This window comes from Temnothorax longispinosus, chromosome 10, assembly GCF_030848805.1.
Source record: "Temnothorax longispinosus isolate EJ_2023e chromosome 10, Tlon_JGU_v1, whole genome shotgun sequence".
NCBI lineage: Eukaryota > Metazoa > Arthropoda > Insecta > Hymenoptera > Formicidae > Temnothorax > Temnothorax longispinosus.
The window spans coordinates 18,142,188-18,154,605 of NC_092367.1; the positions used below are offsets into that span (position 1 = coordinate 18,142,188).

Consider the following 12,418-nt stretch of genomic DNA (forward strand, 5'->3'; position numbering starts at 1 on the left):
ATAACCGTTAATTTCAGAAGCAGTTACGCTTTAATCATTTACGGTAATATTCAATAATCTGCATTATTATATCTCAAAAAATATATAATCCTAGTAAATAATATTAAAAAGTAATTGACATTATAAGATAAAATGTATATGTATATATGGTAATCATATGTGTTTCGCCTTTTAAAAAACTATTTAAAGATTAATTCTATACTTCTCAATTATATTTTATCAGAAAAGCTCTCGGAGCTTCTAACATTAATTATTTATTCATATATTGTTTGAAAAAATTATTATTGGCAACTTACGAATACTTGCAGCTCGTGCTAGCTGATTTTGACGAGTTGTCGCCATTCACAGCAACTGATTTCGATGAACTGATCTCGCTAAAGCGATCGTCAAAGGAATTATTATTATTATCACTACCGTCTTTATTGCCGTCGGATATCTTGAATATTTTTTGAAATAATTGTGGTGTTTCCCGTTTAAAATTTAACTTAATACTTTTTTCGTCCTGGAAAATATTAATATATGACAATTCGGTTTTCGATGTTATAAGAACAAAGAATTTTCGTTAAATTTTTTCAAATTACCTCTTCCCTCAGTCTATCAAGTAATAGTCTCTTATCGGCTTTTAATTTCGCCGCCTGATCCGCTTGTGTTAAAGTTGTTATGCCTGAATGTTCCAACAAAGCTAAGTGAGCGTCCTTCTCAGAAAGGGCAGCTTTTAAAGCTTCACGCCTGCAAAAGAGGCAGCAATATTAAAATAAATTGTTAAAAAAGTATTATGCTTTCACACAAAACAATACACACACAGAAAGAGAGAGAGAGAGAGAGAGAGAGAGAGAGAGAGAGAGAGAGTGAGAGAAAGAGAGAGAGAGAGAATGCATTATCAAGACAAAACTGCTCAATAAAACTGAAAAACTCACTTAATTTGATGCAATTCTTGAAGTTGAATAGACTTCTCCTGATTCGATTGGACGAGTTTCTCTTCAGTCTTAAATATTTTATAAAGAAGCGGCTTGCACGTGATGCATTTCGTGGCTGAAGCAGCTTGCATGACTGCGATTTTTTCTTCCATCTCGGCAATCTGATAAGAAAATAAAGAATCTCTTGAGAGACAAGCACAGATGTTTATGCGATACAATATTCATAATGTATTGTAATTATTCATTATGCATATAATTATTCATTCAGATTTTTTACTAATTTTAATTCACAATTTTTCTACAAACTTATTTTTCATTTTATTTACTGTTACTTCAATATTATTAATGCCTGAGAAACGTATAAGACAAGCGTTTAATATATATTACGAAAATTTCCAACTCACTCTTTGGTCAGTTTCTTTTCTGAGCTTCTTCTCGTACATGAACTTCGTCTCAATCTCCTCCGTGATAGCGATGCTCTGACGAAGAGCTGCGTCCAACTCCTCTAATTTGCGCTCCTTGTCCGCGAGGTTTTTCTTCAATTGAAGCTCTATTTCCTCCTTCTCCTTCAATGTGGCAATGAGCTCCTCGATCGCGACGTCAATTCTCTCGCCGAGCGAAGTCTCCAAAGAATTGACTTCCATTTCTAGCTCCTGCACCCTCTCGTTTCTCAATTTAATCTCTTCCTTCAGCGCACTAACATCCTCCGTCTCATACAATTCTTCTTCCATTTCGGCCATCTCCTTCTCCATTTTCAAAATCTTATTTTGCTGTTCTATGATCTGTTGTTCATATTTCTGGATTCTATTGTCCTTTTCCGAAATGTCGTGTCCCATTTCTTTCATCTTTTGCTCTTTCTCCCGCAACTCTATTTTCAGGCTCTCCTCCTCTTGGATTCTGTTATCCTCTTCCAAAGCGACATGCATTACGTCCCTTATCTTTTGTTCTTTTTCTTCCAGCTCGCATGCTACTCCATCGTCGAGTAGAGCGTTCTCCTTCGACGTGTCTCTGACTAAAAATATTATAGAAACAATGTAATTAAAAATAAAAAAAAATGAAAAACAACATAACAATTTTAGTAAAGCTTTCGCGTACCTGATTTATTTTCCTCAAATTTCGACAGCTTCTTCAACTCAAAAATTTGGTTCTCCAGCTGACCAATTCTGCACTCTCGATCTTGCAGTTTTCGCTTAAGGCCGTCAATATCGTGTTCCCTGACGTAATGTTCCAAATTCGTAACCATCTCCTCTAGTTCTATAATTCTCGCTTTATCAATCCCCGCGTTCGTGAGGTTGTTCTTTTGGATCCACTTCTCCATTTTTGTAATATGCTCTTTATCGAGCGACACTTGGTAACGCAGATCACGCATCTCCTTCACGTCCTCCTTGAGAAATCCCTCCAGCTCTTCTACGGCGTCTTCCAGTTCTGCGACCCGTTCAGACTTTCTGTCAATAGTTTCTTCGAGATCGCGCATTCTCTGCGTGTATACGTTATTTCGCAGGCTTTCCAGCGACACTATTTTCTGCTCCAACTCGACAATGTGTCGATTCTTTGCTTCAATCTCTCGCTTCCAGGATTCTTCCACTTCCCCGTTCACCCACTTCTCGTCGCTGTCGCCTTTCTCTGAGGATTCCGTTGTGCCCGCGTGATTCTTCAAGGAATTCCTCAAGGCCGTCACTTGTCGCACCAGCGCGAGAATATGCAAATCCTTCGCATTCGAATTGCCACAATGTTTACATGCCTTCGTTTGCATTTCGATATCCTTGCTCATCTTATCGTGTCCGCTGACATCGTTCTTCAGGTCCTCACAGCGTTTCAATTGCTGCTCCAGCTGAACGATGTGTTGATTCATCGTCTCCGTCTCCTCCTTCCAAGATTCAATGTGTTTCACGTCACCCAACAGGTCCTTGCACTTGTCGTGCTCCATCTGGAGATGCTCCATCGTTCTTTCCAGCTCGAATATGGCACGGTTCTTCGCCTCTAGTACTTCTCGCCAAGAAGGCTCGTCCTTGTTATCCTGGGACAAGCGTGCGGTATGCGTGCCGAAGCGACGTTCGTTGGCAAAGTGGCAAAATGTACAGGATAGCGATAATGAAAACAAAAGCGGAAGCACAGAGGAGGAAACAGAGAAAGTAGGTGAATGTATATATGGTGCATGGTGTATGTGCATTTTTTTCTGTACACGTGTCACATCAATCGATGCGAAGGACGCAAGAGTATATGCGTCTTCAAGTGATTGCAAGACATCATCCTTGATCTTCATTATTCCCTGTATCTCGATATATATTTAAATTATATCGTCGGTTAAATTATATATCTCTTCGCAATTCTTAGTTGCGTTCTTCTTTCTCTTCGCGTCTGCCGTTCGCCTTCTAATTTTTCCTTCGTTTTTTTTTCTTTCTTTCTCCTGATTTAAACTCGTATATTTATATTTACGCGTGTGCATACATATATACATCTACATCGTATATCTTCCGCGGTGAGTAATAATATGTATATACAAATGGATGCGCGTGTATTTGTATCTCTTGTGTGTACGGCGGTATATAGGTATGAATATATATATATACATATATGTATATATACATATGTATGTGTGTGTATATATATTTATATATATATATATACATATTTCAGTTTCTTCTTAGTATTAATAATTAATTAACATTATTGTTGCCGTTGTCGTCTTCTCTCGCATTAATATGTATATTTATAATTTATCCTCTGCGTTAAATTTATATTTATATTTATAGTTTTATCTTCAATATTTATATATTCTCAATATTTGTATTTATATATCAAGTTATTGTTGTGTTATTATCGTTATTATCCTTTCGCTATAATTATTAAATACGTTAACAATGGTCGCAGCATTTTACGTAAAATAATTATATGTCTCGACGTGGGTTTTGTCCATTGGCGGATCGACATCAATCCTTCGTTTTTTAAGTCCCTCGTGTGTATGTCTATACTCGTAAAGTCTCGCTTATAATATGCAAATTGTACTAAAAAGAACGGAGAAGGCGTTCCCAACGAAAATCGACCTTAGAACAAGCTTTTTAGGAATCCGGCGGGTCCCGCCTGTTAGCAATGCCTCAAGGAAAAAGTTCGTAATATTTTTATTTTATTATGTATGTTGTGTGTTACCAATGAAAAAGCCACAAGGAGGGTAAGCAGCGATACGTGAACGCATATGTGAATGTCGTGTTTATATCCGAAAGCAGCGTGGAAAATATCAGAAGACAAGTCGTTAGTAAGTTAATAGGTAGAAGAAGAATATATTAATATAAATTAATTAATTTACGTTCTTCTTATTATCAATATTCGACAAGTAAATATATATAAGATATACTGACCTCTTGCTGTGCAGTTGTAGCTTGTTTCAACTTGGCTTGTGCGGTTTTGAGTGCACTGCGATAAAAAAGTCCAGAGTATTAGTAGTGAAATATTTCCCCTACTCTAAATATTTCCCAAAACATATATCATGAATGTCAATAAAAAATCCATATAGATTTATTAAAATAATAAATCTATTATTTCCTATTTCAATAATTATTTTGTTGTAACTTATTTTAAGATATCTACATCTCTCCAATTTTTTCATGTCATTTTGAAAGAATATAAAATTGTACGCATTGTAATAAAGAGCTACTATTTTACATCTCTGCAATATGTCGTAATGTTTATAAGTAAAAAGAATCGATATATTATAAGAAATGATTGGTCAGATATTTGCATCATCATGTTCGCATCATCAATAATACTCACTCTTGAAGTTCTCTGATCTGTTTCTCTTTGGAGTTTTGCTCCTCCTGTGTCATCTGCACGAGCTGCAATAGCCTCTCGGTCTCGGCGGCGCTCCTGCCCGATTCTTCCCTCGCTTTTTCTAAGTCCCTCTCGGCAGTCTCGAGTGCCTTTTGCATTTCCGCTAATCTCTTGTCCGGCGCTCCGCCACTCTGTTCGTATAAGTTAAATCATATAAATTTCATTTAAAAAACACTATCTAAGAATGCGTTTGAGAGATACGTTTGATGAGATTGTAGATTCTTATTAATAACATTAGTAATTACTAATATAACATATATTATATTATATTATATTATAACTTGAAAATGGAAGTTAAGTAAGCGCACTTTCTAAAATCTGAAATAAAAACTTTTAGCATTTGACTTCAGCTTTTCAATTAACAATAAACTATTATAATATTATTATATAATATTAAATTATTATAAATATTTGCAATACTTATATGTACAATTAAAACTGTAATATAGCTAAAAAAAAGAACGCTTTAGTAAACAATGCGATCACCTTTTGTAATTGTTGCTCGAGTTGGTCCATTCTCGCCTTCCTCTTCTTCAGGTCTTGGTCGAGACTTTGAAGCGTCCTCTCCTTTTCCTCTATCGTTCTAGCTTTCTGATCTATGGACTTCGCCTTTTCTTCCACTTGTCTTCTCTGCTCGTCCAACTGTCGTCTCTGCTCCTCCATCTGTTTCCTCTCTTGCATAGTATCGGCGCCAGCTTTCACGGCGCCAGCTTGGAGTTTCTTGTTCGCCTCGTGCAACTCCACCTGCATTCAGGAAAGAATGACTGTAGCGCATCCCTTGCATTTTCGTCGCATGCACGATTTATTATTTTTCTTTCTCTGGATTAGCCAGAAAATCAACTGCGAGACAAAGAGAGAAAGAGAAGCTGATATGTGCCGTAAGAGCTATCATAATGACCATTCCAAAATGCAAAACTGATGACCATCTACTTGCGCTTTGGCTCAACGTACTCTGCTATACCGCATGTGAACCTTAATTTCCAAAGTGCAATTAGATTGTAAGGCTACACACTAACTCTCAATCTTCTCGTTTTTTGCAAGTCAATACTTTTGTTTCTTCTATAAACAATATGTATTTGAGATTTCTGTGCGGGAAATAGATTTTGCGAAAAGATTGAGAGCTACGTGCTGCCGACCAACTGGTCGACGTGACAAAATAATCATGAATGCATGATAGGTGAATAATAATAATAAGACCAACAACAACAATAATAATAATGATAATGACAATAATAATAATAAAACGAATCGGACGCGACATCACACAGACTCTCCTCCATATCTAGTTATTACAGCGAGATATATAAATACATACAAAGAGATATATTAATTGTCATAAAAAACGTAGCGGAGTATAAAACAATATCTGTATATACCTACAATAAGAAATATATGTACATGAGCAAACGCCCGATATATGTGTGCACCAATCAGAGAGAGGAGGATACCGTTTCTTTGAGAATTCTTTGAGATATTTCGACAAAGGCTTACGTCCTTGCATAATTCCAACGCAAAATATATATATATTCCAGAAATAAGAGAAATCACGAAGATATGAACCGATACTTCCTCATCTCATCGATGCAGTGCATGCTTTCCAACATAAATGTTTTCACGATTACTTCTTGTTGCCATGTTTAATACACGACATAAGCGCAGCCGTAATAATATGACTAAATGTAGTAATAATAATTGGAAAAAAAAGAGAGAAAGCGAGCGAGCGAGCGAGCGACTATGTAATAATCAAATATTTGATTTATTTTCATTTATTTATTATTTCATCTCTATTCTCTATTGTCCGTTCTTTATATTTTCTTGCGCTCGCTTTCTCTTTATCGTATAACAATAATAATCATTGCCGGTGGGCAAATAAAAATACAACAACGATAATAATAATAATATTAATACTGACAATAACAATAATAACAATAACAGTAACAATGACGGTAAGAAACAACAAAGACAATAATAATCATAACAATAAAAACTTTGAACATATTCTGGTAGCAATGAGCGACAAATGGCGGTGCTTGGAAATATCGTCGGGAAGAAAGGAATTAAAGAAGGAAAGATCGTCGTCGGAATAAGGACTGATAATCTTCTGTCGAAGGGACGTTATTGCACTGTGCTGTGAACATTTGTTTACACACATGTATAACGTAAAATAAGAGAGATGTGCGCGCGTAAATGGTGCAGCGTGGTTGGTCCCGAATCACGCATATTTACACACATACATATATCTGTTCGTTATATATCTTTTTTTCTGGTGGTGTGTGTAAAAGTCTGTTGTGCGCGTCTGTCTTCGGAGAAGAGGAGGAAGAAGAAGAAGAAGAAGAGACGAGATTTATCGTTCTGCTTTTTCGACACAACAATCGACTCGCGGATTGCACATCGGGGAATAATATATTTTTCTTTTTTTATAAAGTGCGAACAGAGTGCGCGGGATAGTGGTGGTAACAGTTGAGGTATTGATGGAGATAGTGGTGCTTATGATGATGATTGGTGATGTGAATGGCTGGATTGTGAACTGTCGTCAGCAGCACGAGCGAGCACGGCGTGAGGCCGAAACGTGCGTCGGCACCCCTGCGGCCGCTAACCTGATTCTTCTCCAGTTCCTGACACAGCATCTCGAGCTGCGCCTGGAACCGCTCGCGCTCCACGGTCGCCTGCTGAATCTCCTCGCGCGCGCGTTCCAACTCCTTTCTCAGCCTGGCGACCTCCGGGCCGTTCTGCTGTGCGGGCTGCTGCTGCTGCTGCTGCTGCTGCAGCTGTACTTGCTGCTGTTGCATAGTGACTTGCATCTGTTGGATCTGCTGTTGATGCGCGTGCAGTTGCCGTTCCGTCGTTTGTATCCGCTTCTGCAAGTCGGAGGCTTCGCGCTCGGCGGTGTCCGCCCGCTGCCGCTCCGTCTCGCATAGCTTCCGCCACTGTTCGAGCTGAGCCGCGTCGAGCTGGGTCGTCTCGGCGCCGCGCGATGCCAGCTGCTTCTGCAGCTCTTGCACTCGCTTCTCCGCCTGCTCGGCGCGCTGCCGCTCCTTCTGCTGCGTCTGCTGCAAGTTTTGTACCTGTTGCTGTAGCCGTTGTACCTCACGCATCTGTGCATCAAGCGCCTCCTTGGCAGCGCGATCGGGTGTCTGCGCGTGGGCTCGCTGTTGAAGACGACGGGCCTCTTCGCGCTGACGTTCAAGCTCGGCCTCGTTCGCGCTAAGCTCCTGCTGGAAGTTGACCAGCATTTCTTGCGATTTCTCCAGCTGTATAACCAGTTGATCGCGTTCCACCTGCAATTGCTTCGCATCCGCCTCCAACTTCTCCTTCAACTTCTCCGAGTGCTTCTCCCGATTCTCCAAAATTGCTGCCATCTTATCGCGTTCGCGTTGCGCCATTTGCAGCTCGTACTGCATCCGGGCAAGTTCCTCGTTGCCGGCGAGCTGTTGCTGTTGCTGCTGCTGTTGCTGTTGCTGCTGCACGCGGCGCAGCTCCTGGCGCAGCGCGTCGCGTTCGTCCCGCAGCAACTGCACATCCGCAGCGAGACGCTCAAGCTCCTTCTTACTGGCCTCGGTGGCTTCCTGATACTTGGCGGTCTGCAAATGCGCCTTCTCGAGTTCCTTCGCGAGCCTGCCGGCCTCAAGCTCAACCTGATCGCGCGCCACGATGGCCTTGTCCAGGCTGGCTCGTAAACGCTCTACCTCGATACTCGCGCTCTCGGATCTCGTCTTACCCTCGGTCTGCATCAGTCGCTCCAGCCGAACGATCTCGACGCGCAGTTTCTCGTTGTCCGCTTCGAGAGCGTCAGCCCGCATCTTCACCTTGTCGTGCCGATCGCGTATCTTCTCGGCCTCGATCCGCGCACGCTCGATCTCCGAGCGATTGCGTTCCTGCTGCGCTGTAGCCTTGCCGGTCTCATCGCGCGCCCGCTCGAGTTGAAGCTGCGCCTCATGCAGCTTCGCCTCGAGCTCGACGTGGTTCGACTGCGTTCTCTTCAGCTCAGCCTCGCGGCCTTCCAACCGCTCGCGTAGCTTGTCCACCTCCTGCTGTAGCCTACTACCCTCGCTTTGCCATTTCTCCTGCTCGTACTGGTATTTACCTCGCACGCCTTCCGCACGCTCCAGATCGGCGCGCAGCCTCGAGGCGTCCTGCTCGGCCTTCCGCGCGCGCTCAAGTTCCGCCAGCGCCTTCTCCAGACGGTCACGTAGTCGCTCCACTTCTAGCTTCGCCCACTCGTGCTCCTCCTTCTGTCGTTCCTGGCTCTCCTGGTACTTGCCGAAGCGTGTTGCATACCTCTCGACCTCCTCGCGCGCGCTCTCCGCCTCAGAGCGCAGCCGTTCCGCCTCGCCCTGTGCCTTCCTCACCTCCGCCTGCTGACGATCGTGCTTCTCGTACATCTTCTCGATCTCGAGCTGCATACGCGCGAGCTCCTCCTGCGTCTTCTCCGTTGCCGCCTGCGCCTTGTTAAGCTGTGAGTGCGCACGCTCCAACTCGAAGCTGATGCGTTCGTTGTCGGCCACCAGCTTCTCGCGCTCGTTCTGCAGTCGTCGCAGCTCTATCTGCGACTTCTCGTAGCGCTCGCGCACCATCTCTAAATCGACGCTCAACCGATCGATGCTCTCCTTGGATTTCTCCTCGTGCTCTTTCGTACGACCGAGCTGCAGCGCCGCGCGATCATACATTTCCTGGACCCGAGCCAGCTCCTCCTGAGCCTTACGCGATTCCTCGCGCGACTTGGTCGCCAACATCTGCTGCTTCTCCGCCTCTAGCTCGAGCCGGTCCTTGTCCGCCTCCAGCACGTCGATGCGGTTCTGCAGGCGGTACACCTCGCTCTGCGACCTGTCACATCACCGTCAGATATTTAGTCCCTGTTTTCTTTATTATAATTTGCCTACATAAACATTTTACAAAAACTCCGTCAGTGGTGCTTAAAGTTAAAATTATTTCAAGCATCTTTATTCTTTGTACTGTAATATTATTATAAGTCAAGTGTTAAGTCATGTCACGTTAATATATTCAAAGAATCTTTCCAATTTAAACGTTTGCTCGGCATTACCGATCATATTTTTCCAGCATCTTTTCAAATTCCTTGGCGGTGTTCTCTCGCTCCTCGTGGGCCTTATTCATGGAATACTGCGCCTTCTCCAATTTCTCCTTTAGAATTTGGATTTCGGTCAATGCGTCGTCTCGCTCCATCTGTTCCATCGCAATTTCGAAAAATCATGAAAGAAAAAAAATTTTAATTTTCTTCTAATATAATTTTTTCTCAGAATAACATCAATGTCGGCAGATAAAATAGAATATACTCTATTATGTCAAGATTATTTTGAAATAGCTGATAACAAATATAATTCATTACTATGCTGCTAAGAAGATAATTTAACTCACCGTTAATTTCTGATGAGTATTGTGCATCTTCTCCCATCTCTCCTTCACCAAATCGAGTTCTGAGAGTACATTCTCCTTCTCGCGTTGCATCTTAGCTATCTGATTTTGTTGGAATTCTATCCTCTCGTGCATCTTCTCCATTTCCTCCTGGAAACTATCTCGTTCCTTTTGTAGTCGCTGCATTATGACCTAATGAACAATCATGACACGAGTCAAATCATTATTAAACTTAAATCTCACAATCATTTACTTTTGCCTAATTGTGCTTACCTGAGCTTTCTCGTATTTGTCCTGCAGTCGATCCACATCAAGTTGAATCGCCTCACGTTCTTTCTGCATTCTCGCTGACTGTCCTAACGCTTTGTCAAGCTGGCTCTGCAGATTGTCGAAGTCGTAGATCTGTTTTTCTCTCTCCATTTGCATCTACAACAATTATTGTGTATCGTATGTTGAACTTTAACAAAAATATATAATATATGCCTAAATTAATAAGAGTAGTAATAGCTTATAAAAAGGATTAAAATTGATGTCATTTATTTCACAACTCATTTATATACGTTAAGCAATTCAGGACATAAAATATACACGTTTTACAGATAATAAAGGTACTTATAGCAATAAGTCTGTTCACACGATACTTTTGATTTTTTTCAAATTACTCACTCTACGAACTTCCGTCTGTGACTTATCGAGCTTCTCCTGTAGCTTGTCAACCTCGCTCTGTGTCTTGTCCAATAAATTCTGCAGCTTGTCTTGCTGAAGTTGCGCCTTGCCGAGAGTGGCCTGTGTGCGCTCGAGTTCCTCTTGCGATTTTTCGAGCTCGCCAACCGCCTTGTCCCTCTCGGAATGAAGACGGGCCACGGACGCCTGTGCTCGGTCATACTCTTCCCGCAGACTCTCCTGTTCGCCTTGAGCATTCTCTAGCCTGGCCTTAAGCCTGTACACCTCGCCCTGACTCTTCTCCACCTTAGAAAAAAAATATTTTGCTGATGCCTTGTAAATTCAATCGATTTAATTTCAGACGATAAATTTGAACGCATTTCTGCAGTCAATCGAACATACTGCAATGACAATTCCTCTTTATATTATGAATTCTGCTATTTCTTTAAGAATCCTTAAAAATATCACAGGTGCGATAAAAATCACACGAGTGAGAAATGCATTTTTATGATGCAATACTGAATTATAGCACATTGTGGAAATAATGAAAGTTTATGCATACTTCCAACATTGTTGAGAAATGCTTTCTTCACGCGTACGCTTTACAGAGTAAACTCCTCAATTACAGAGAAATTACTAAAACGAGATCGAATAACATTAACGCGACTTTCCGCGCTAGAAAGATTTATTCGTTCCCATTTTCGGTCTTTTATTTTCTGTCGTTAACTTGTCTCCGCGCGGAACAAGCTCAAACGACAAGCTGGGTAAATGCGAACTTAAGAACACCGTTTAGCCATGTCCCTTTAAAAACGAGCGATATGGTAATGCACGCGAGTAATTTTCCAGTCACTTAGGTGGCGGGATCGTTACTTTGCTGCCGGGTGCAGACGCCGGGTGCAGGACGAAGGCGTGATTGGAAATTGGATCCTATTGCGCGGGCAAAGATGTAGGCAGCACAGCGGGAGAGCAGGGACGAGAGGCTGAAGGAGTAGAAGGTCCAGGAGAAACGGAACAAGGACGAGGAGGAACCTTCCAGGTGGATACTAAGAACGCGTTTGAATCGATCGCGATTAAAACCGATTGTCCTCGAAGATACGCGACCGACTCGAGCACGATCCTCGAAAAGTGCTTGTCCAAATGGAACTGTCGAATCGCGGTCCGAAAGGGACCTTCGTCCATTAATAGATCGCCGAGTGTGGCGACGTGTCTACACGGGTCGTATACTCCAGCGAAGTAGTCCAGGTTACTTCTGTGCCGATCAATCGATAGCACTGTAATTGATGTATAAATAACGCTCCCGCTAGAAAGACACACCGAAGAAGACGAGATATTTTAAGTTATCGCGAGATCGAAATGTTCCAAATCGGAGCCTACATCCTTTTCATGATTTAGGACACGGGCAATACTTTCACAGTTCCTTAAATAACGATTCTGAAATGTAATATACCAATCTGCTAACGCACAGATGAACAATGTTAAAATGTAGTAAAAAAACTTTAGTCGAAATTACATAGTTGGAATACATTTAACAAACTGTGGCGAATCGAACTCGATAGTCTTCGCGAGTAAAAAAAGCTGCAGAGAATTTTTAAAATAAATTTATTAGTAATGACACACATTTCGGATATTTATTGTAATTCAGT

At 41.8% G+C, this 12,418-nt stretch overlaps 1 protein-coding gene across 8 annotated transcripts in view; it reads right to left on the bottom strand.

Annotated features, from left to right (window-relative positions):
- The window catches only part of LOC139820662 (uncharacterized), a 116,950-nt gene that overhangs the window by 7,288 nt on the left and 97,244 nt on the right, over positions 1–12,418 (bottom strand). For 5 of the 8 annotated variants that reach the window (XM_071791087.1, XM_071791084.1, XM_071791083.1 and 2 more), the window contains 13 exons: positions 10,779–11,081; positions 10,386–10,538; positions 10,116–10,304; positions 9,784–9,923; positions 7,340–9,566; positions 5,229–5,486; positions 4,686–4,873; positions 4,274–4,328; positions 2,013–2,934; positions 1,322–1,929; positions 918–1,078; positions 582–729; positions 297–502 (listed from right to left, as the gene is read on the bottom strand). In XM_071791087.1, coding sequence (XP_071647188.1) covers positions 297–502; positions 582–729; positions 918–1,078; positions 1,322–1,929; positions 2,013–2,934; positions 4,274–4,328; positions 4,686–4,873; positions 5,229–5,486; positions 7,340–9,566; positions 9,784–9,923; positions 10,116–10,304; positions 10,386–10,538; positions 10,779–11,081 — 5,558 coding nt within the window. Of the gene's footprint in view, positions 1–296; positions 503–580; positions 730–917; positions 1,079–1,321; positions 1,930–2,012; positions 2,935–3,259; positions 3,999–4,273; positions 4,329–4,685; positions 4,874–5,228; positions 5,487–7,339; positions 9,567–9,783; positions 9,924–10,115; positions 10,305–10,385; positions 10,539–10,778; positions 11,082–12,418 lie in introns of those variants that run through there. The other 3 variants (XR_011734064.1, XM_071791086.1, XM_071791089.1) reach the window with 3 other exon arrangements.